At 33.6% G+C, this 22,373-nt stretch overlaps 1 protein-coding gene across 1 annotated transcript in view; it reads right to left on the bottom strand.

The window, feature by feature from the left end:
- The window catches only part of LOC150100498 (muscleblind-like protein 2a), a 549,014-nt gene that overhangs the window by 169,285 nt on the left and 357,356 nt on the right, over positions 1-22,373 (bottom strand). The window contains 1 exon segment of the mRNA XM_090402904.1: positions 17,088-17,315. Within this exon segment, the coding sequence (XP_090259030.1) occupies positions 17,088-17,315 (228 nt within the window).

The raw sequence follows: 22,373 nt of genomic DNA, 5'->3' as shown, positions 1-22,373 counted from the left end.
GACCACACAGGGGTCTTACTCCCTCTTAGGACTTCAGGCTTAGTATAACATTTTCCACTTTTTTTGTGTTGTTTGAAGACAAATAGAAAATGGTATTGGTAATATATTAAGCATTTGTCAGTCAGACACGAGCTTATTTTATTTAAAATAAAATAAACTTGCCAAGAAATAATATTCTTCTTCAATACATGGTGTTTCAAAAAGAATGACTCGATTTCAAAAAATTATATTTAATTATAATAATATAATGATAATAATAAAATTATAATATAATGAAAATGTGGTACAGTTACAAAATAAATTACCAAGTATGAAGTAAGGCCTAAAGTTTCACTCATCACAATTACAAATGGCATTCATTTGTGGTTGCAGAGATATACAATTTTCAAATCAGAACATTCTTTTTGAAACACCCTGTACTTTATCTATGTAAGGATACAGAATTCTACGTAAGTCACACACAAACTTTGTGTGTGAATTATCTTCACAACTAGGTTACTTATATCTAGAGGCAAATGATTTCACATTGATTGAAATCCCATAATGCAAAGCACACATCCTTTTGTGTGTGTGTGTGAGATGCCATCCATACATTATGAGAAGGGCCACTATCCAGGGCGATTTCAACTTTTATTGAGGAAATGTTTGAATGGTGCACCTGTCCAGAAGCTGAGTGATCTCCAAAATCACTTTAAATCTCACTAATTAACCCAAAAGGATCACTCCTAAACTCAAACTCATCAGTGGCTTTACTCATTGACAGGCAAAAATTTACTACCAAGCAGAACTGATCTACTCCCTGAAATCAAGCCAAAGATGAACATTATTGAATGTCATCAGTGGGAGCCAGACCCAGAAGAGATTCCAAGGTTGAAGTAATGCAGAAGTCATATATTTCCCATATACAACTAGTGAAAAGGTGTCACACCTTATTAAAATAATCAGGATTAGAGCAAGTTGTTGAAAGTTTTTCACTTAGTTATAAATTAAATTATACTTGCTAAGAAATAATATTCTTGTTTAATCCTTTATCCATGTGTAAGCAAACAAAGTTTGCACATGAAGTACTGTAAAAATTAGGGAGAGGATGTTACAGGATTAATACAAAAGAAGGGTTATATATAATGGAAGGAGAGAACAAAATACCATCCCTGGAAGTTGTTTCAAGGTGTGGTGATGAGCAAACAGATTTTTTTTTTTTTTTTTAAACATAGAATGGTGGTTAAGTGGGATGCATTACTATAATGCCTTTTGAATATTAGGACTGTAAATCAATTTTAGATTCAATATGAAAGCTATGTTGTTCACTGAAAGAGGTCTCTCATGATGAATCTGCTGACTCCAAAGAAAAACAGAATCCAGAGACCTTGCTCTGGGAACCAAACATGGCAATAGTCACTTCAGATTCACAGTAAGTCAATCAATGGTATATCTCTAGATATGTTTCATCACCTCTAGGTCTTAAAATAAAATAAAGAAAGTCTCTAGAGGTGATGAAACATACCTAGAGATTTCATTATCTCTAGGTATGTTTCATCACCTGGTGAAAGGTAGCACTTTCACCAACTAGGAAGGTATGCAATTTGTGGTAGCAATACTCTTCAAGGTTGGCGATGCCTTGTTTGTAAAATCTCACCACACCACAGAAAGGAGGAGAAATAGCATCAGCATTCTTTTGTAAAACAATAGGAGCCAGTATGCATTCTTTGCTAGGGGAAAAGTTGCGAATTATAACAATACCGCATCAGTATATGAAGTGTCACTATTAATAAATGTACCATTACGTAAAGTCCCCCCCCCAAAAAAACCACTGATTATTAGCATTTCCATTCCCACATCTCATGGGAGAAGAATGAGGAAAAGACAATTCTATTACATAAAGGAAGCTTCAAGACAGAACTAAGAATTAGGAACAGTCGGTATCTTGGCAATTACTGTACTTAGAAAAGAGAGTCAGGGACTAAATTCAGGAATAGAGGAGAGTGCAGAAATATGAAGGCTATGTCTTTCCTTAATAAATTTTCTACAATAAAATGTTAACAAAATGCAAACTGTAGAAAATGGTGATGCTTACAAACTTGTGATATGGATGCATATGTATCTATTCATCAGTCAACCAAAATCTAGCCCTAGCCTCATTGTTTATTGTAGTTCAGTTTCATCAGTGTATAACCTATTGCCCTGCCCGATTTATTCTCATCAGTAAACATCTGGATATTTCCTCAGAAATCATTCCTAGCATTTTTAATATATAAATTAAAGAGCAGTAACCCAAAGTATGGCATATCACTAGTCACTTGTTCCCCTTGAATCTACCCTAAAGGATGAACTTAGTATGCATCCATAATTAGTATGGATGCATACTAATTATATACAAATATCACCAGACGGGTTAAAAAAAAAAATTGATGCCACGATAAGAAAAAAAGATGCAAACATTTTTAGAAGCTGAGGAATTTGGAAATGTTTGTGCCAAGAAATGTGAGAACTAAATTTCAGTCCCAGAAGATTAGATTTTATCTGGCAAGCTGTGAATTATGAAAGCTAAGTAGAGAACTGGATTTTTTTTTCAGTAAAAAACAAAACAAAACAAAAAAAGGGTTTTTTGGTGGGGGGGGGAAGATGGAAGGTTATAAGTTATTCTTACTTTAATGAAAACTTGGACAGAGATTTAAGACACCTATTTTAGAAGCTCTGGAACTTTGTGATATTTAAGAACTGCAATGTTTGTCAAATGAATAGTAGGAATGGAACACTATCATCAACAAATAAAAATACTGCTAGTGTCAAAAAGAACTTGAAAGGCATACAGAGAGTCAAGATGTGCATCTGTTGCCCAAGTATGACAAGTGTGTGGGCTAGGACATGGCATGATTTTGATGATCGAAAGGATTGGCACCTGCAGGATGGATTACATTTAAAGGGGATTTAGTTGTATGCAAAAGTTTTTTAGTAGAAAGAAAAAATGTGAATAGTCATCAAAAACTAGATGATGTTTATGTGATTGAATGAAATAATGGGCATGTGCATTAAATTAATAGGTCAAAAATGAGAGTGTAATGCCGGAGAATGAGAAGGGGATTTCATCTGAAGAGGAACGAATAGCATAGATAGATAGATAGATCAAACACCAGGAATGGCAGGACTAGTTCTGTCAAGAAAAAAAAGGAAAAACTGTGGAAATATAGTGAAGAATCAACTCCAGCTTCCTAAATGTTCAGTTGCCTATTAAAACATGACCAGTTAGGAAGCTAGAGGTTTTTTTTTTTTTTAATAACTAATTTAAAGGATATTTAACATGCAACTCTTTGTTAAAGACAATATTAAAGAGACCAAGTTAGTAAAACAATTTCACCATATTTAATAAAGAACAGATTACTCAGAGAGAGAGAACAAAATGCATAGTTCGTCTTTGGGAGTTGGACAAGGATTAACTGAGAAATATTCCTCACATAGGGAGCAGTGAGTTAGTGGAACATTTTACTGAAGGATGTAGTGAGCATAAATATAAGTTACTTATCAAGTGGAATCTTCTCAGTGAGTCCGATTCCAGGGTGATTAACATAGCAATATATCTTGTATGAGCATTCTGATCAGTGATGAGTCTTGATTAATGTGAGTATCATAATAATCATGTTAATCTTTATGCTTATAGATATATGCATAAGACACTTTTTATATGATATGGGCAGTTATGACAAATTTCATACAGAAATTTGTCATAACTGCCCATTTCTACATATAAAACATTTCAGAACAGAAAATAAAAGAGGAAAATTGGTTATTTTCCTCTTTTACAGTGTAATTCATTACAAGATTTACTGATATAAATGGGAATTGTGGAAGAAAGTAAAACCACTAGTACACGTTCTTGTTTATTTCATAACAATGACTATATGAAGTTGAGTTGAATTACTGGATAATTAACTATAAATAAGCATTCTTTTTATTCATTTAACTCACTAACAAAGAATGTTGGCAATTAAGCTTAAATTTAAAAATTAAAGGAAAATACATATTCAAATACACTTGAGAATCAACATGTGAAGTTTTCACTTAGCATATTAAACATGAAATATATTATAGGATCTCATTGTTTGGAAACTAACAACTAATGCTTTTCTAGGTTTGATATGAACAGAAATTAAACATAATAATTGTAAGAATTTATGTATTTAAAGCTATAAATATTATCTTTCAATTAACTTCATTGAAACATGAAGTAACTACAATGATGTGATTATAACTTAGCTCAACACTAAAAGGCAAACTAAACGTAGCTCAAAATGAAAAGCCAGATAAAGCTATCCAAAAAATCTATTAGATCTAAGATGTAGATATAATGTAACTCACCTACAGCTAAAAAAAAAAAAATCACTCTTATGTCTCTAGGTGTCAAATTTTACTATAGTCTTCCCCACATCAGCTTCTATATAATCTTGATTACAAAGATGAAATATTGATAGCATCTAGTCCACTGGTTTTAAATATTAACCATTCTGTAACTTTTGATTGATCAAATGAAATAAGATGATTTTTGATTTCTGTTGATAAAAATTTCTCTCATCTTAAAATTCTGAGACTAACCTCTTAAGACTTGACATTGTCTACTTTGCACAATCTTGTAGGACATGGTGATTACAACTGTTTTGCTGCATTAGTTAGCATGATAATATAATTATGAACATGACTTTGTACAAGAAGGAAACAAAGTATTGCAAAACTGCTGCAAATATTCAGGACATTGTAAAGTCACAAAATTCATGCATAGTGTTTTGACATAGGCATGTTCCTGATATATGCACTTTTCCATGTAAAGCAAGTGAACAAGGATAGGTAAGCCAATGTCTTAATGATACAGCATCCTAAAACATTTTTAGAAAGTTGGAATAATATTCCTCAATCAAGATAGAAGTTGCATTTTGTCATGGAACAAAGAGTGTTGTTGATATGTGTGAGAAACATACATAAATCCTGGCAACATTTCAAAATAATCTTAGTAGAAAGATAACACACCATCCCAGTGAAGTAAGTGCAGTTAGAAAATTGCTGACAGCCATGCCAAGATGAACTATGTGCAAATTCACATAAACACATAAATTAAACGGCTATGGAGACATGTAAAACTGCATTACATTATCCTGGATAACTCGTCCTTTACATAGGAGCAAAAGTAGCACTGGTACATTACTGCTAACCTCCAACTTCAAAATGACCAAAGTGAAACCATTAATTTTGTGCTATACATACTCTTGATGAAACTTAACAAAGCCATATGAGCTCAAACAGAAATGTCATTTGAGGAGAATGGCATCCACAACATCCAAGTCCAAAGAAACTTGAAACTTTCCCACAAACCAAGATATATCTAATTGATGCTGGTTGTGGCTTAAGATACTGATGGCACCATCCTCCACTATGCAGTCCCATTGGGCCAAACTATCAATGAGGAGCAGAGTTCTGGAGTATCATCAGTGGCTAAAAATGAAAGCATCCTCTCATTACTATCACTCACCTGCTATTTGTTAATAACAGTGGGTACTGCCATGTAGCAAGACTAGTTATAAACCAAACAGTATAGTGGCACAGGGTAGTTTATATCATCTTCCTTATTCTCTGAATATGAGTTTGTGACTTTGATTTCTTTCCAATGATGAAAGAAACGTTATTGGAAGTAAATATAAAAGGTAAAGAAGGCAACTGGGCAGCAGGATTAAATAATGAAAGAGAATTTGCTAATGGCATCTGCCAAGCAGAGATTTGGAAAATGGCTAACAGCATATGAGATGCTATACTAAAAGCATGCATATATTATTTTTCATTGAAATAAAACATTTTTCATTGACTTTATAAACTGCACATTGCTTAAAAACCTATATAGACACAACCTAAACAACCTCCACTAATACATCTGTGCCATACTTCAAGTCCTGAATTTTTATCCTCCTTAGTATCTTCTTCATAATCTTTGTTACTTCACCTATAACAGAAATCGTTCTGATTTGCTAGAATTGGCATTTTATAATTTGGGCTTCCCATAATTAGCCTACTGACTCCATAATTACTGAATGAATAATTTGGCTTTACTCTTTTAGCAGGTTCAGAACAGAGAGCCATTATATAGGGTCTGATGCTAACTTTGATACCTATTAATTTCAATTTAAATACAAACCCTACAATTGAGAGGTTTCATAACCCACAGTACATAAGTGAGTGAGTTATAACTTTGAAATTTCATGGAGCAAAAATTAAGAATATAAAAGAAGCAATTCAAAAACAGAAAAGAAAAGTAAACTAGATCGTAATTATAGTAGGTACTAATGACTTAACAAGGGATAAGTTCAGTATGAGAGGGAGGACATGAAAGGATAGTTGAAAGAGGCGAGAGTAAAGAGTGAGAAAGTGAAAATCATCAGTATATTATTTTGATATGATAAACATGAATTAAGAAGGCTATGATAGTAAATGATTCAATGTGTAGGCTGTATAGAAGGAATGAATGCAGGTTTTAGGATGTGTAGAGTAAATTTGAGGGAAGATTGATTTGTATAAGAGGGGAAGCCTACACTTGAATGCAATTGGTATCAGGAGTCTTGAAAAACTAATAACTGATATGAGACCCAACACAAAGAGTGAAGGAAACTAAATTATAAAAGAATGGTGAGAATGTGAGTGCAAGAGCAACAACGTTATATAACTATGTTAATAACAGGAATGGCTTTATCATGGAAATGTTGATGAGGAAAGAAGGACTTCAACATTATGTTTGTCCAGTTCAGATCCATTAAACAGGCGCAAAGATCTATAAGTCGCTAGAGAAGAATGGAGATCTGTAAATGTTCCGTGTCATGCAGACTGCAGACAAGAGTATACAAAAGAACATGCAGGTAAATTATTATGTCTGTACATGAATGCTCAGAGTATCAGAAACAAAGGGGTAGAGTTTGTTGCCTTGGTCAATATGTTGGAACCTCAAATTGTAGACATTAATGAGACATGGCTATCAGAATCTGACATACTAACTGGTATTGAGTATAAAGGGTACAGTATTTTAAGGAAGGTTAGAGAAGATAGGAGAGGAGGGGGTGTGCTGCTAATGATGTCTGATAACTTGAATCCAGATGGAGTTGAGACCCATGATTGTAGCAGTACTACTATAACAGTATTTCATGTGGGAGTGAGTTTGAAGCCATCTGGTGCGAGGTGGAATCTAACAAGATCAATTACATAGTGGGGTGTTGTTACAGACCTGGTGGATCGGTTGCTAGTGATGAAGTGCATCACAAAATAGAAAAGATGAGTGTGAAAAGAGTAATCATAATGGGAGACTTTAATTATCGATTGGTAGCAGTAGAATCTCATGAATAGAACGAAAATGAATTCATTGAGCTGTTGCGGGATAACTTCCTAAAGCAGAGGAAGTTGTCTGTGAGAGGACATTTCAGTTCAAGACTTAACTATTCTGCCTCCAGTTGGTGACAGTGACCATGCAGTAATCACTAAGATTATGAATGTTCCATTCAGAAAAGGTCACAGAAGAACTATAAAGCAGAAAATTATGACCAACTGAGGAATATACTGAGTTCAGTGGAATGGAATCTGTTGCTGGATGGGAAGGATATAGACAGTGCATGGGAAGCATTTAAATATATAGAGAAATAATAGGATAGGAGTTAAATGGATGTGTAATCTTATTAAGCAAGATATTCATAAGAAAATGATGACGTGGAAGGAATACCATGTGCATAAAGATGATGACTGTTATGAAAATTGTAAGCAGTAGGCTGGGATAGTCAACTGTTTTTACGGAAAGCAAAGTCTGAGTATTTTGGAGAATATGGGTTTAGATTATAGAATATTAGCATGGATAAAAGGATGGCTGATTGACAGATATCAAAAATAGGTATACGGAGGATGCGAGTCTGCAAGATTTAAGGTGACCAGTGGTGTACCACAAGGATTGATCCTTGTGGTACACCACTGTTATTGATATTGGGAAAGATTTGATAGGCGACATACAGCTATTTGCTGATGATGCAAAGATAGGTAAGATAATCAAGAAGGAATGCTGCTGATATGCAATACTTGCAGAATCATTTCAATAAGGCTGGAATTGTGGGGATGGGAAAATGGATGTCAGTTCAATGTCAGTAAAGGTAAAGTCATTCACTTTGATGTGATTAGATATCCAATGTCGTATTATATTGGTGGGATTATGCTAGAAGAAACTGATCAGGCTAGGGATTTAGAGTGTTAATAGATAGGAAGTTGAAGTTTAGGAGCCATGTAGTAAAGAATGCAAATACAACTAAAAAGATAATTGCAATGCTGAAATGAACTTTCACACGGAAAGATAAGGATGTCATTTTGCCTCTTTACAAGGCCTTGATAAGATCTCACTTGGACAGGTCTAGTCACGGGTCTAGTCTCCTGGTTTCCATTGCGATTCCAATATACTTTAGAGAGTGGTGCAAAGTAGAGTGTTAAAAATGATATCATGACTCTGGAATACTGATTTTGAAGACAGATTGAGAATTTGTAGACTGCAGACACTAGCTAAAGCTAACAGAGAAAGAGGGGAGATATGATTGAGACTTACAAACTTCTGAAAAGGTCATGCAAGGATTTTAGTTGATGGAATTTTTCAAATTGTGGAGGGTAGTGAAAGGACAAGAGGATATCCTTGAAAGCTGAGAATGAATGCCACTAAGAAGGGGGTGAGGGCTAGATTTTTTTCTCATAGGATGGTGTGTAATTGGAATGAATTGCCATTGGATGTTGCGAGTGCAAACAGTGTGAACGAATTCAAGAATAAGTATGATAGCTGGTGCATGTGCAATATGTGGCCTGCCTCGAGTCCCTGACTCCCTAGAGGTCTCTCTTAATAATAAGAAGTGAAGTGTGGATAAGGGAATAAGAAGAAACATCGATATTTTTCTTGAATAATTTGACATTGCAGAAGACCATGTGAGGAACACTGCTACAGGAGACAGAGGTAGATGGATGAAAAGAGAAGAGGGTGAAAAGCTGTGAAAAGCTGGTGAAAAGTGGAATGCAAATAGATGTTAATTGGAAATGAATGAAAATTAAATGCAATTACATAATGTTTTAATTTTAATCAAACATAATAGGAATAAAGTACTAACAAGCCCCATAAAGTCCTCAAAATCATTGCAGAGATTTAGATTAAGTCGGGTCTTAAATTTATCCCCATCAAACAAAATTCTAGCAAGATAGTGCAACTTCTCAAATGATACTTGACAAGAAATTCCATTTAGTTTTCATCGTTATTTGACACAAGCATGAACAAACAAGATTTTGCATGTGAAATATATTCAAGCTATAATGTATCCAATTGTTAGTTATGATAACTGAAGTGAATTTCAATAATTTATTCTTATATTAATGGAAATTAACACGAAATCTTGTACTGGTGATTAATGAAGTAACAATATTGCCACTGGTTGGTGATGAGAGTGATCGGGAAGTACTGGTTTGGGAAGCAGTCACACAGGAAAAGGTTAGTGTCAAGCAGGGATATGTGGAATTTATTCTACTAGCAAAGAGGTTGACAGAACACAGGAATTCATTAGAAAGCACCTGACACAATGAACAACTGTATGTATACTAAGAGTTAAGTGAGTAAATAGAGCAGAAATGAAATGAATAAACAGTGAAATCAGATAAGCATATATAGAGAGATATTGTGGAGAAGGGACAAGACAGCAGTGGTCAGATGCACTGACGAATATCAAGTGTGAACTAGAAATATGACAAACATAGTAAAGAAAAAAAAAGTTGAATGAGAGAAGAGACTGGCCATTCAGGCTGAAGATAGTCCAAGGAAATTCTTTTATGTGGCAAGCAAGAGGAAGAAGAATTATGAAAAGTGAAAATGGTAGATAGTTATAGTAGCAGAGCGATCATAGCAGAGATGTGGTATTGAATAGAATTATTTAATAAACACTATGAGTGTATATCATACTGATATAAATGATGCTAGACAAAATGTAGAAGAGAGGCAATAATAGGTGAATCAATTAGGTGCATCTAGTGTTAATTGGCTCAGATGTTAAGGCTGTGGTTATGGATGACATATCACTATGCGTTTTTTTTAAGGCATGCACAAAACAGTTAGCTATACTTCAGTTTAATGAAAGTTTTACAGTGGGAAATATCTCTAAGGAATGGGAAAATAGTACCACTCTACAAGCTTAGTCCTGGGACAAAAGTTTCCTTTTATATATAAGTCTATATATCTGTGGTGGTTTGTAGTCAAGATATTGGATTGGTAAAGAATGGAATACAGGATTGCGTTGATGGACAAAGCTTTCTTTTATGATGGTGAGCATAGAATTGTCAACGTTAAGTCCGGTTTTAGCAATCTACTTGCATTTTATGAATTTCTCCTTATCGAGAAGATTTGTAATGTGCTAGATGAGGAAAATTCAAAAAAGTGATATTCTTGGTGTACAGTCTGCAAGAAATGTGAATAGATAATAGCTTGATTAGATAGAGATTGGATCTCTGAATGATGTCAGTTGCATATGATGAGGGAAGAATCTCAGAAAAGGTAGGTAACCAATAATGTACCCCACAATAAACCAGCAGTTACCTACTTTTTTTTATTTTTTATTATGCTTTGCATTTCATTTATGTTTATTCATTCCAAAGAAGTTACTTGTCCTGAATTGAATAAAGGAAATAAATAATCCATTCATAAATTCTAGTTGAATATGAACTACAGATTTCAGTAAATTCACGAATGCCTCTGAGGAGCACTCAAGTTGCTGTGCACGCAAGAGAAAAACAATGCCTGAGACTGAAGATATTTAACTGTATATTGTATTTACTCACAAAATATAAGACATCATATGAAAAACTGTTCATAGATTTAGGTATCAAAAAACTGTAATATACTTCCCAAAATACTTCATTGAGTATTGTACAAGAGAGAGATGTACCGCAAATAACAGATTGTAATTTTCCCAAATAAAAAACTAAAATAATATATAAAATTAATTAATAAAAAAATCCTTACCCCCACACACAGTACTAATGTTACAATAGGTTTATAAAAACTTTACACAGGTGGGAGTCATTCCCATAAAAAAATAATAAAATAAAAGTAACAGCTTAAAATTCTGATTCTTTTCCAATTTCAATAAAGTCCACTTCACTGGTATTGGAAGTCAGTCTTCCACACGTACACTAATATAATCCAATAATCATTATGATAATCGTTGCATTTTCATTTTGGAATTTTGTGTCCAAAATAAAACATGAAATTGTTCATATCAACCTATTATAAATGAACCACTTGAATTAAATAATGTAATTAAATGATGGATGATTGACTAAGCTATTGTTGGTTACTCATACAAATGGTGTTACTGATTGTCAAATCAGTTATCACAAGCTGCGGTTCAAATCCAGCTGTGGCAAGGATGTTTGCAATTGTCTATGTAGCAAATGATTTTTCGTTATTTCAAAATTAGGTACATAAGCTATTATGTTTGTAGAAATCAAAAACAAAGTAAAACTTATGTGGCAATAAATTTAATAGATGTAAAATTATACATTATTAAATTTAATACAAAAGATATATAATAGGGAAATCAGAGCTGAAAGAATCAGGTGTATCAAGTGTTGATTGGATTTGATGTTAATAAGACTGTATTAATGGATGACGTATCACCACATATTTTGTGGAAATGTGCATGCGGGTAAGTTTCCTAAGGCTGGAAAAAAAGGCAAAATATTACCACTCACAAGTCTGGTTCTAGAACAGAACTATCCAATTATAGATCAGTCTATAGTCGTAGTTATGGTACTGAAGAAAGTGGTTAAGAATAGAATACAGGATTGGTTTGATGGATACAAGATTCTCTATGATGTTCAGCATGGGTTTGTTAAGGACAGGTCTTGTTTCAGCAATCTGCTTACATTTTATAAGGTGATAAATATGGTGAATAAGAGACATTCATATGCAGTGATATCCTTAGACTTTGCAAAGGCATTTGATAGATTACCATATGAAAAAGTATATGCTTTCTAGATGATGCAAATCAAGTTGAATATGATGAAGCAATGTCTCTCAAAAGCAGTGACTAATAGTGTCCCTCAGGATTTTGTTTTTGGGTCTGGCTATTTAACTTATTTGTTAATGTCATTTCTTGTGGATTAATTGGAGATGTTCAAATGCTTGCTGATAATCCAAAGTTGGGTAGAATTATGAGTATTTCTGATGTTAATTCTCTATAGGTGGTTTGTCTCCTTAATGAGATTTTTTCTGAACCTACAAAATGATTCATATATGTTGATGATAATTGTACATATTTGGTCTGATGTATTAAAATAAAGAACTTTTATTATTAAAAGACCAGAAGATAATACACAAATATAATATACAATATACAAAGTCAACAAGTTTCACTAGCCATTGTCTAGCATTTTCAAGGCTGAACTGGTGTGAAAACAAATGCAGTAAGTTACATTTAAAACATACACTTTAGTAACTGTTAGGCCGTTACATTTGATCATTCATGTTTGATGGTGTGCATGTGTTCGAATGCTTCAGTCAGAATCTGGTTCAACAAGTTCCACTAGCCACTGTCACAGAATCCGGTACATGACCACAACACGTGGTCATGTACCGGATTTTGACTGAAGCATTCGAACACATGCACGCCATCAAACACGAATGATCAAATGTAACGGCCTAACAGTAACTAAAGTGTATGTTTTAAATGTAACTTAATGCATTTGTTTTCACACCAGTTCAGCCTTGAAAATGCGAGACAGTGGCTAGTTAAACTTGTTGGCTCTTTGTATATTTTATCATTTATCTTCTGGTCTTTTAATAATAAAAATTTTTTATATGTTGATGATATTTAGCCAGCTAATTATTATGATAATTAGCCGATCTGGTTGGCTGAGTGGTTAACATATCTGCTCTCCAGCCAAAAAGGCTGTGGGTTTGAATCCTGCCATGGGCATGGGTGTTTGCGATTGTCTGTGAAAATACTAGTGATGGTGGAGACAGAACTGTAGAGTAGGAGCCCTCCCTCAATGAGTCCTTGGACTCCCTGGAGGTATCACGTAATAATAATATATTTGCAACATGGAATGGTTCTCCTTTAGATTTGAAACTCCGTCTCTCAAAAATAAATATATGATTCATCATAGAAAGTTTACCTTATAGGAGGAGAAAAAACAATTATGTAGCTTTTCTAGATTTGCTGAATCCTCATTAACCTGATGGTAGTTTGCAATTTTCAGTTTTTAGACAGGAAACAGTTACATCCATGCCATTATATCCCAGTCAAAGGGATATAATTAATACATTATTACAACATGCTCCACTGAAGATGCCAAGAACTGAATTATATCAATTCTATCTTTTTTTAAAAATTTGGTTTTAAAAAGTCCTTAATTGACTTCCATCTCTAGATCTCCAGAAGAAATCTCTTGGATCCACTTCTGTATATTAAAGAAATTTCTAAATGTACTATGAAAGTTCGAAGACCTTTCACAACCCTGCTATGTCCTTTTGTCCTGTCAGGAAGATTTCCATCTTCCTGACAGGACAGTGGAAGATGTTAAAAGTAGTCCTTGTGGAACAGTTATACAAAGAGCTGCAAGCCTTTCTACATTGCCTCAATTTAAAACAGATCTAGTTGTCTCCTGTTGTCACCTTTCTGGGAAATGTACAAATCTTCTGGAAATTCCTCTTATTATATTTGTATGTATCTGTATACACAGTAATTTTTATTTTATTTGTTTATTATTATTATTATTTTTTTTTTTTTTCAAATGAGGAATTTGTTTACCATTTGCTGTTTCTTATGTTATAGTGAGGCATTTTTATTGTATTCCACTGTCAACATATTGAAGATGCTTTAGATAACGAAGACAAAAACTTTACATCTATTAAATTTATTCCCATGGAAGTTTTAGTTCCCATTTTAATTTCTCCAAACATGATTCTTCCTTGTCTGGTATTGAGAACACAACTCTGCTTAATGAAGGCTTGAAGTAACGTGTAAGATGTACTGCAATGAGTAGGATTACTGAATTTATGACTTGCCAACATCTGTGGATGGTACTCATTAAAAAGAATGAATTAAAAAACCAAATGTTTACAAGGTAAATAAATCAAATGTTTACTTACCTTTTTGAATTGATAATACAATTCAACAAGGATAACTACAAATTCATGCCTCTCATTTCTTTCAACTCATGTTTTTGTTTCGCAGAGAAAAAATAGCTAGGGATAATAACTAACTACATCGCACTTTTTTTTTATTATATGAATTCCAAAAGCAGTAAACCAGTATTGTTGATATAAGGAAATCCTGTTCTAGAGATGAAATTTTTCCAAGTCACTTTAGGCCTCCTATAAACAGAATCATGGTCTCACACCAGGTGATGACATTCTTCTACCACATAAAGATGAAAGCTTCTGTAGCTCAGTCAGTAACAATGCCCTTTAGTTGGGAAAAAAAATTGGATTTGAATCCTCTCTAGTACATCAACTTCTAGAACTTTCCAGCTATAGGTATGTTGGTCAGTCTCATATGGAGATAGAATGGTTTCCCTTCTTGCAAACTTAGATGTTTCACCCCACAAAACAAACAAAATTAATTTGCATGAATTCTTCTGGAGAATAATTTATGAAAGTTATAGAAATAATACACTGGTCTCACAACCTTACTTTACACTTCACAAGTGTAAAAGGTAAGAATATTCTCATTCACATAGACATAGAGAAGCAGGGTAAACAATAGGCTGTGTACCAAAAGGCTTATTCCTATAGTCCTAAAAGAAGTCCTCTATGGGTAAAAGGTAAGGAGCTCTTGATTGTTGGGCTGATAGTCTCATAACATTCTCCAAGGTCTTTAGCTATGCGAGGCAACCATATTTATTCAGGTCAGAGAAACTGAGGTCCGTTATTGAGGCTGTTTTATACAGATTTAAACTTTACATCTCAAGAAGCATTTTTTTTTTCCCAACTTAATATGATAATCCAAGTCAGTGGCATGGTCTACAACTAAACAATTGTGAAAGCACCAGATGTCTTTTTTATGTTCATCCACATAAATGTTGGCAGCTCTTGCAATTTAGCCAAAGTAGGCACTAATTTGAATGGAACCTTGTATATGTCACAATGATTTGTATGATACAGAGAGGATCTTTTAACAAATATATAAGGATTGAAGCAGCTTTAATTTAATTGTATTTTATTTTTATTCAAAGATTGGAAACCTATAATACATCAGTACCATGGAGAGGCTAAGGATTTTTTTAAAAAATAAATTATGTTTTTTTATACTTATTTTTATATAATCTGGAAATGTTGCACTAGAAAACAAACATGGAACTTGCTTCAAGCTGTTAAGGGCTCCACAAATAAATGGAGCTGCAGTCTCACATCACACAATATGATTTCCTCCTACCTAAAGACAATTATCAAACATCCATGCATACAACAGAATTTGGACCTGCAGTCTGTTAGTTAGAGAGTGAGTGCGTTAACCACTTGGCCAACTAGGGTAGGTAATATGCACTGAGAGGAAAAAATAATTATACTGATGTGGATTAAATCTGAGAGGCCATTTTTGGACACTATCACAGCCAGCTCAAAGTATTCCTTTAATCCAAATAAATATGCCTGCCTCATACTGCCTGAAATCTGGGAGATTATTAGTAAAGGAAAATCACCTCAACAACCAAGACCTTACTGTGCTCGTTCTAATTAAGAATGCAGATTACACCTTTTAGACTCAATGAACTGTTTGCAGAGTTTGAAATTATGGACAAAGTAACTATGAGGCCAATCTTTATGTCTGTTAACTGCTAGTGGCATTCTGGCACATTTCATGCAAAACAGAAAAACCACCCAGGACAATTTTCAGGAAAAATCCAAGTCTCTGGAAGGGAAACCCTTCCACCTTCAGCCTATTGTTTGCCTTTCATGCACCTGCATACATGTGTATGTTCCTTACCTTTTACCTGTGAAGGTGCTTTACACAAAAAGAAATACTGACTTAATAATCAAATTTCAGTTAATATCCCTAGGCATTTTTTCTATCTAAACATCAAAATATGAATGACAATCAACATTAAAATATCTATACTAGGTTAATTTTCAATATCATATAATTCTTTATCTAAATAATAACCTAGATTATTAAATGTGGAGTAATTATGATTTTTATTATTATGACAAAAGTATGTTTATCCTTCCATTTGAAAAGATAGGTGTGTATAAATTATGGCAGTAAATATAGTTTATTTACTAATTTATGTATACTAACATTATGAAACAAATGTTTCTCCTGTAGGATATTAATTAATAACATATCTGAAAAGCAAAGAAAGCCACTGTTAATAATGTTTCAAATGTAACGAGATATAATTCAAAATGCTGCTCCATAAATAACTGTAAATGAACACAGGCAACAATGCAGTTAAAAATAAAATGAATGTTAAACTCCCTTTGCCTTGGTACACTGAAATTTTATTTTAGCATTTGCAAATAAATGCAGTGCCCTTTGTTTGATCATTTTATAGATTAAGACAAGAATTTACTTATATTAATAACTACAAGAAGAAGTAAAAAAAAAAAAAAAATCAAACGGGACTTGGGATTTCGGAATAACACACTACTACCCAATTTCTATTTACTGTTGCACAGCTGATTAGATAAATAGTTAGCTCATGTGTTAAAAATTCATTCTTCACTGATAAAAAATATACAAAGTTATATATAAAAAAATATTGCACTTGAGGTTGTAATTCTGATTTAACAAACTATACAGGACACTGAAAATATTATTAGAAAAGTTTTTTGTCACTAGGTGCCAATATAGCTATCTATTATGAATTTAACACTTTCAAATATACTTAGAAAAAAAATTACGAATAATTATTATATTTATTCTTTTTTTTTTTTTTTTTGTAAAATGTTTAATATTGCAAAAGATCAAGTTGCAGTACACCTGCACTGGGCTCATGCTATCATTAAAAAGTCCACCATTTCCACGTGCACCAAAAGAATAGTATGGGAGGGAACAGTGGCCTACCACGGCAGCGGCGTTAGCTCTACTTTGGGCAGCCTTTAGCTGTGCTTGCAAGTGAGGCGGGGGATGAAAGTACCGGCACTGCTCCCGCGTGCATCGCCCCTTTACGAAATCCATACACACCGTCACCATGCCTTCTGCACTGTCCACAGTCACGTGCTCGGGAGGGTGAGCGAAGCGGCACTCGGTTTCGGCACGTTTGCAGTTGCCGCGTTGGAATTCACGGCAAACCTGCACAGTGGAAAGCAAAAGCAAGCAACATTTAAGTTGTAAAGCTCAAGACAGAAAACAGAGATAGGGAGAAAGATGCTGAAGTTGATGTGCAGTGAAACTAGGTTTTGAATGTCTGATACACAGCCACAAAATTTACACTCACTCATAAAATTTTTCTAACATGCTGTCTCGTTTTCATGCTTTAAGTGTGCGTGAGGTACATATAAACTTAAAAGTGCAGTCTGTATTTAAATTATTTGTGGTCCTAATTACTTTTTATACATGTATAAATCAAGAAGTATAGACATTTAATAAATTGGTACATTTAAAAAATACTATAAAAATAAATATTTCAAATGTCATTTTTAAAAACTCACTTTCACTAAGTCATATGAAATAAAAGCTTTTTAAAGATTCAGTTTATTAATATTTATATAATGTAACTAAGTAGATATGACAAGAATTTATTGATATGTGGGAGTCTATTACCATATTTTAGAGATAAAATTGGAGACCATAAAAATTTTAAGATATTTTTAAAAAATTTCACTGATATCTAATTCATAATACTTGAAAAATGTATAATTATAAAAGAAAGAATAGTTAAATAATTACATTAATATCATGAAAAAGTACTGTATCTTTAAAAAAATTCAAGCAAAATATAAAAAAAAGAATACTTATTGACAGAGGTCTCAAACATTGATCCTAATCGGTTTTGTGCAGCCTGCCTTTCATTTGTCTTTGCCTGTTAAATGTCATAATTTCCCTATAATAATACCATATACATATATATGGGGAAAATTTCCAATGAAAATTACGAGTGCAACTTACAAATACAATCTGTAAGACCTGCAGTCTATTTGAGTTTGAGCCCCTTGTTTATGTACTATAGTACAGTGGAAGATCAAAACGCCACAAATCTAAAATTTGCAACAATCTGAAATTTACAGTCCACTATAACTACAGCTGACAAAGTTGTCTGTCACCATTCCCAATTATTTCTGTTGCAGTGCATTTCTTATATTCTGCACTTTTTAAGGCATCAAAATAGCATCCAAATTATGATACCAATTGATTGTATTAGTGAGAGGAACCACATTAAGCATACAAGTTGTTTTTGTAGCACGTTGCTTAGAAGGGAAAGAGACCTGAGTTCAACTCATATGTGATGAGAAGTATTTTCTCTACTACTTTTTTGTAACAAACTAAATGGGCCATTCTTAAAGAGGCAGAAGGCTTTTTTCTTTTCCTGCAAACCAGCATAAACAGCACATGCACTTAAAAATTACATGAACAGCATCTGCTATTGTCAGCAGGCTAGCAAATAGCTATGATTAGCATGCGAGAAGTAAATTAGTTTGAATATAGCAAAAAGGAAAAATAAAAAGAATATAGTATAATATACTCTTCACAGACTGTATGTGTGTGTGTAGTATATTAATTACAAACAGTTAACATTTGCAACTTGCAATATCTGTTAAGTAAAGGAATAACACATTCAGAGTATGTATCTCTGGTGGTACATACATATATTCCAAATCTGCATGTTGATCCCCAGGAGAATGCAAATTTGTGATCTTCTGTTGTATAAAAATATTATAATTTAAAGCAGCCCATATCAAAATCATTACATTCATTTATATTAAAATATTGCATGTATCTTAATGCTTACTAAATGTCTAGACACTTATTTGATTGACATTCTGGAAGAACCAAACTTTAGGATCAGTTCATACTTATCTTCAGTAACGTGCACGCACACACGGCTATTTTAACTTATTCATTTTCAATTGTTTTATTTTCATTTCTTAATCAAGAGGCATACTTTTTAACTATAAAAGTACAGGTAACTCATTATACATGCTTTCATTATCCACGTTTTTACATACATACATATATGCAGTTTGATTTCAGTATGTAAGGACCACAACTGTTTCCTAACCATGGTTATGGAAACAACCATGCATGTGCCTTGTTTTATACCTCTATCCACTGTACTCAGTGGCCATTTTTTATTCTCCCTATTGCCTTATTGGTCTATGCAGTGTTATCTTTGTCTGTAAATAACTTTTGTGCCCTGAGCAATGAAGATCAGGCTATGATAAAGCACAATGGTAAGGAATCTGAGTGCAGTCCTGTGGAGGTTGAGCCTGAGAAAACTTTCAAAAACTATAGTTGTGTCACGAGCTTTTTAAGCTGATACAGTGCCATGGCCTACTTCAAAAAACATGATTCTGATTACATGAAGAATTCCAAAATGAAAAGGGAGCTGAAAACATACTAAAATGCTGTCTGAAATGGATGTCTACAATCAGAAGTTAAAAACTACAAGTGAGGATTCCATTGAGAGATTCTTGATAAAGCAGCCTTCAACCTCAGCATGCTAGCTAATGAACATGCAATTAAGATGTGGATACAATGTATTAATCTTGAAAATAAAGAACTACTTATTTGTTTTATATGTACTGAATATTTTATTTACTACTCATACATCTTAATATGCAGGAAAAATAGGTGCACTTTCGATTATAATTTAATCCTGAATCTGGAGAGATCAGAATTTGCTCATTTGTAAATGCAACCTGTATTATCCCATGTTACAAGCCTCTGGTTTTATGAGTTTTCAATATATGTATGATTCTCAAGAATTCTCATAAACAACCCCCATGTTTATGTTTCTTCCATACAAGCTAATATATAAGAACAGAGAAAAACAGTTGAAACAAAAAATGCAAATAAAGAGTATCAACATATAATTATGCTACTCTGTTCACCCCCTGAGAAACCATTGAAGAAATGAAACATTTCAGATATCTAGAATCTCACTTGAATTATTTTCCTACCCTTCATGAAACATCCATGGTAAGCAAATTTAACAAAAAAAAAGTGTGTGGGGAGGGTATTGAAGCAAATTGTATATTGACATACAAAAGAATATTTCTGCTTATAATTAAAAAAAAAAGCAACTAATACATTAGAGTACACTAAGAAAAGCAAACAATTTGTGTGAGTTTTTAAAGAATTACAGATAAAAAATAAATAAAGTATCAAATGATCTCATTATTTTCTGAAATTTTATTTTTGTTTAGTTCACATATACACTGATCAGTCAGTTTATTAGACACAACAACAAGCATGGTTGTTCCCTTATAGGAAATGGAGGTGCTAAGTTTTTCACATGCATACAAAGTATCATTTCCTTCAGTTATTCCAGACTGAAATGCAGAATAACCAGGTTGCAAAGAGCTCATTCCACCTTATCTCACAATAATTTTCAAAACGATGGTTAAAAAAATTCAATGAAGTATACTCTACTGTACTTCATTGATTTCCTGTTCTAGAATCATTGAGTAATGTTTGTCAGTGTGTTATCCTGCTGGATAAACATTACTGAGATTTGTGGACCTGCTTATGGCATCAGAGGATCTGATTTTGACTAAGGTGTCATAATTGTTCCTTCCCACAGTTCTTGAGAGTGACCACATAGTCTGGAGTTGGAGGATGAATAGGCATGCAAAAGTATCAAGGCAAAAGAAATTTATGCACAATTATAAGGCAGGCAACTACCACAGATTTAGAAACCAGCTTCAAGTGGTACAATGGAGGAAAGAATATGATGGAACAGTTGTGCATGGAGATATTTAAGAAAAAATTAATGCAAGAAAGAGGAAAAATGACTGTAGACTGATTACTCTAATGGATATAGACAGAATTCTAGTAACTAAGGCAGATGACATAGGGTAAGCTATTTAATTATCACTATTAGAGTATTCCCTGCTGACAAGGTAGGCTTTATTCCTAGAAGAATAAGGAGAAGTATTAGAAATGAAAGAAGAGAATTTATTCTGAATAGTGAGTATGCTAAATGTCAGTAAAGAAGGGAGACTATGTGGAATTTTGTCATGTGTTTTAAGGAATTGCTATACAACTGACTTTGCCATTAATCTGGATGTTTAATAAAATTCTGACAATGGGAAAAGTTCCTGGAGAGTAGAAGGATAAGACTGTGCTACTGCACTGGGTTGTTGGTAGAATGAAGGTATCAAACTATAGGCAGTTTGAATTTCTTCTGTGAGTGGAAAGATTTTGATGAATTTATAAGAACTTGTATACAGAATTGGGCAGATGAGGACAATGTTATAAACAACACTGTCTTGTTAGAACAGAGTAACAAGAACAGTGGATGAGGGTAAAAGTAATAACACTGTTTTTGGATTTTGCAAATGGTAATGGATAGAATGCGACACGACAGGTTGGTTTTCAAGTTGAAACATATGGATTGGATATCAACTTAGCAGAATGAAATGGTAACTGGCTTTCTGATATACATCAGAGATATATATATGAGATAGCAGTATCAGGGAATAGGAAGGTTACAAGTAGAGTTCCACATGGTTCAGTACTGGGACCATTATTATTATTATTAAAATCTGTCAATGATGTTGTCACTGGACCAGTGGCGCACCCAGAGGGGAGGGCCAAGGGACCCTGTCCCCTCCAAAAGAAAGGAAAAAATACTAGAAAATTTTCCAAAAATCTTTTCCTAATTAATAAAATTCGTTTTTTTTAATCGATGTGTTGTGTCTTCTATTTCTATACTACTTATGAATTAGCAATCATTGCAGATGCTTAGTCATAGGTCGTATGCGATGCATAGTGTGTATTCTCAAATCGTTTACTCAACTCAGGAGGGCCCCCAAGATTAAACCCTGAGTGCACTACTGCACTGGACTACAGAGAGATATTTCATTGCTTGCTGATGAGAAGCTTGTGAGGATTATTAGTAATAGTGCTAAAGTTTTGACTCTTGAAGAGAATTTGAATAGGCTGAAAAGGTAGACAAAGGAATGGGCATGTAAGTTTAATACAACTAAATGTTAAGTTTTCAAATTTGGGACCCACCCACCAATGAGATTCATCATACTCATTTAGTGGAGAAATAGGAGAAAGGAATGTCGAGGTGATTCATAGAAATTTGAAGTTCAGAAGACATCACAAAGGTCTGCTGCAATATTGATGAGACTGGCCAAGAGAGATGAAAAGCCTTGATTAAACCACATCTGGGTTTCAGTG

The sequence above is a fragment of the Typopeltis vanoorti genome, chromosome 13 (assembly GCF_054136105.1).
Source record: "Typopeltis vanoorti isolate ZY-2024b chromosome 13, IOZ_Tvanoo_1.0, whole genome shotgun sequence".
Classification (NCBI taxonomy): domain Eukaryota; kingdom Metazoa; phylum Arthropoda; class Arachnida; order Uropygi; family Thelyphonidae; genus Typopeltis; species Typopeltis vanoorti.
Note: the sequence above shows the minus strand (reverse complement) of the source record. Positions and strands in the feature narration are given on the sequence as shown.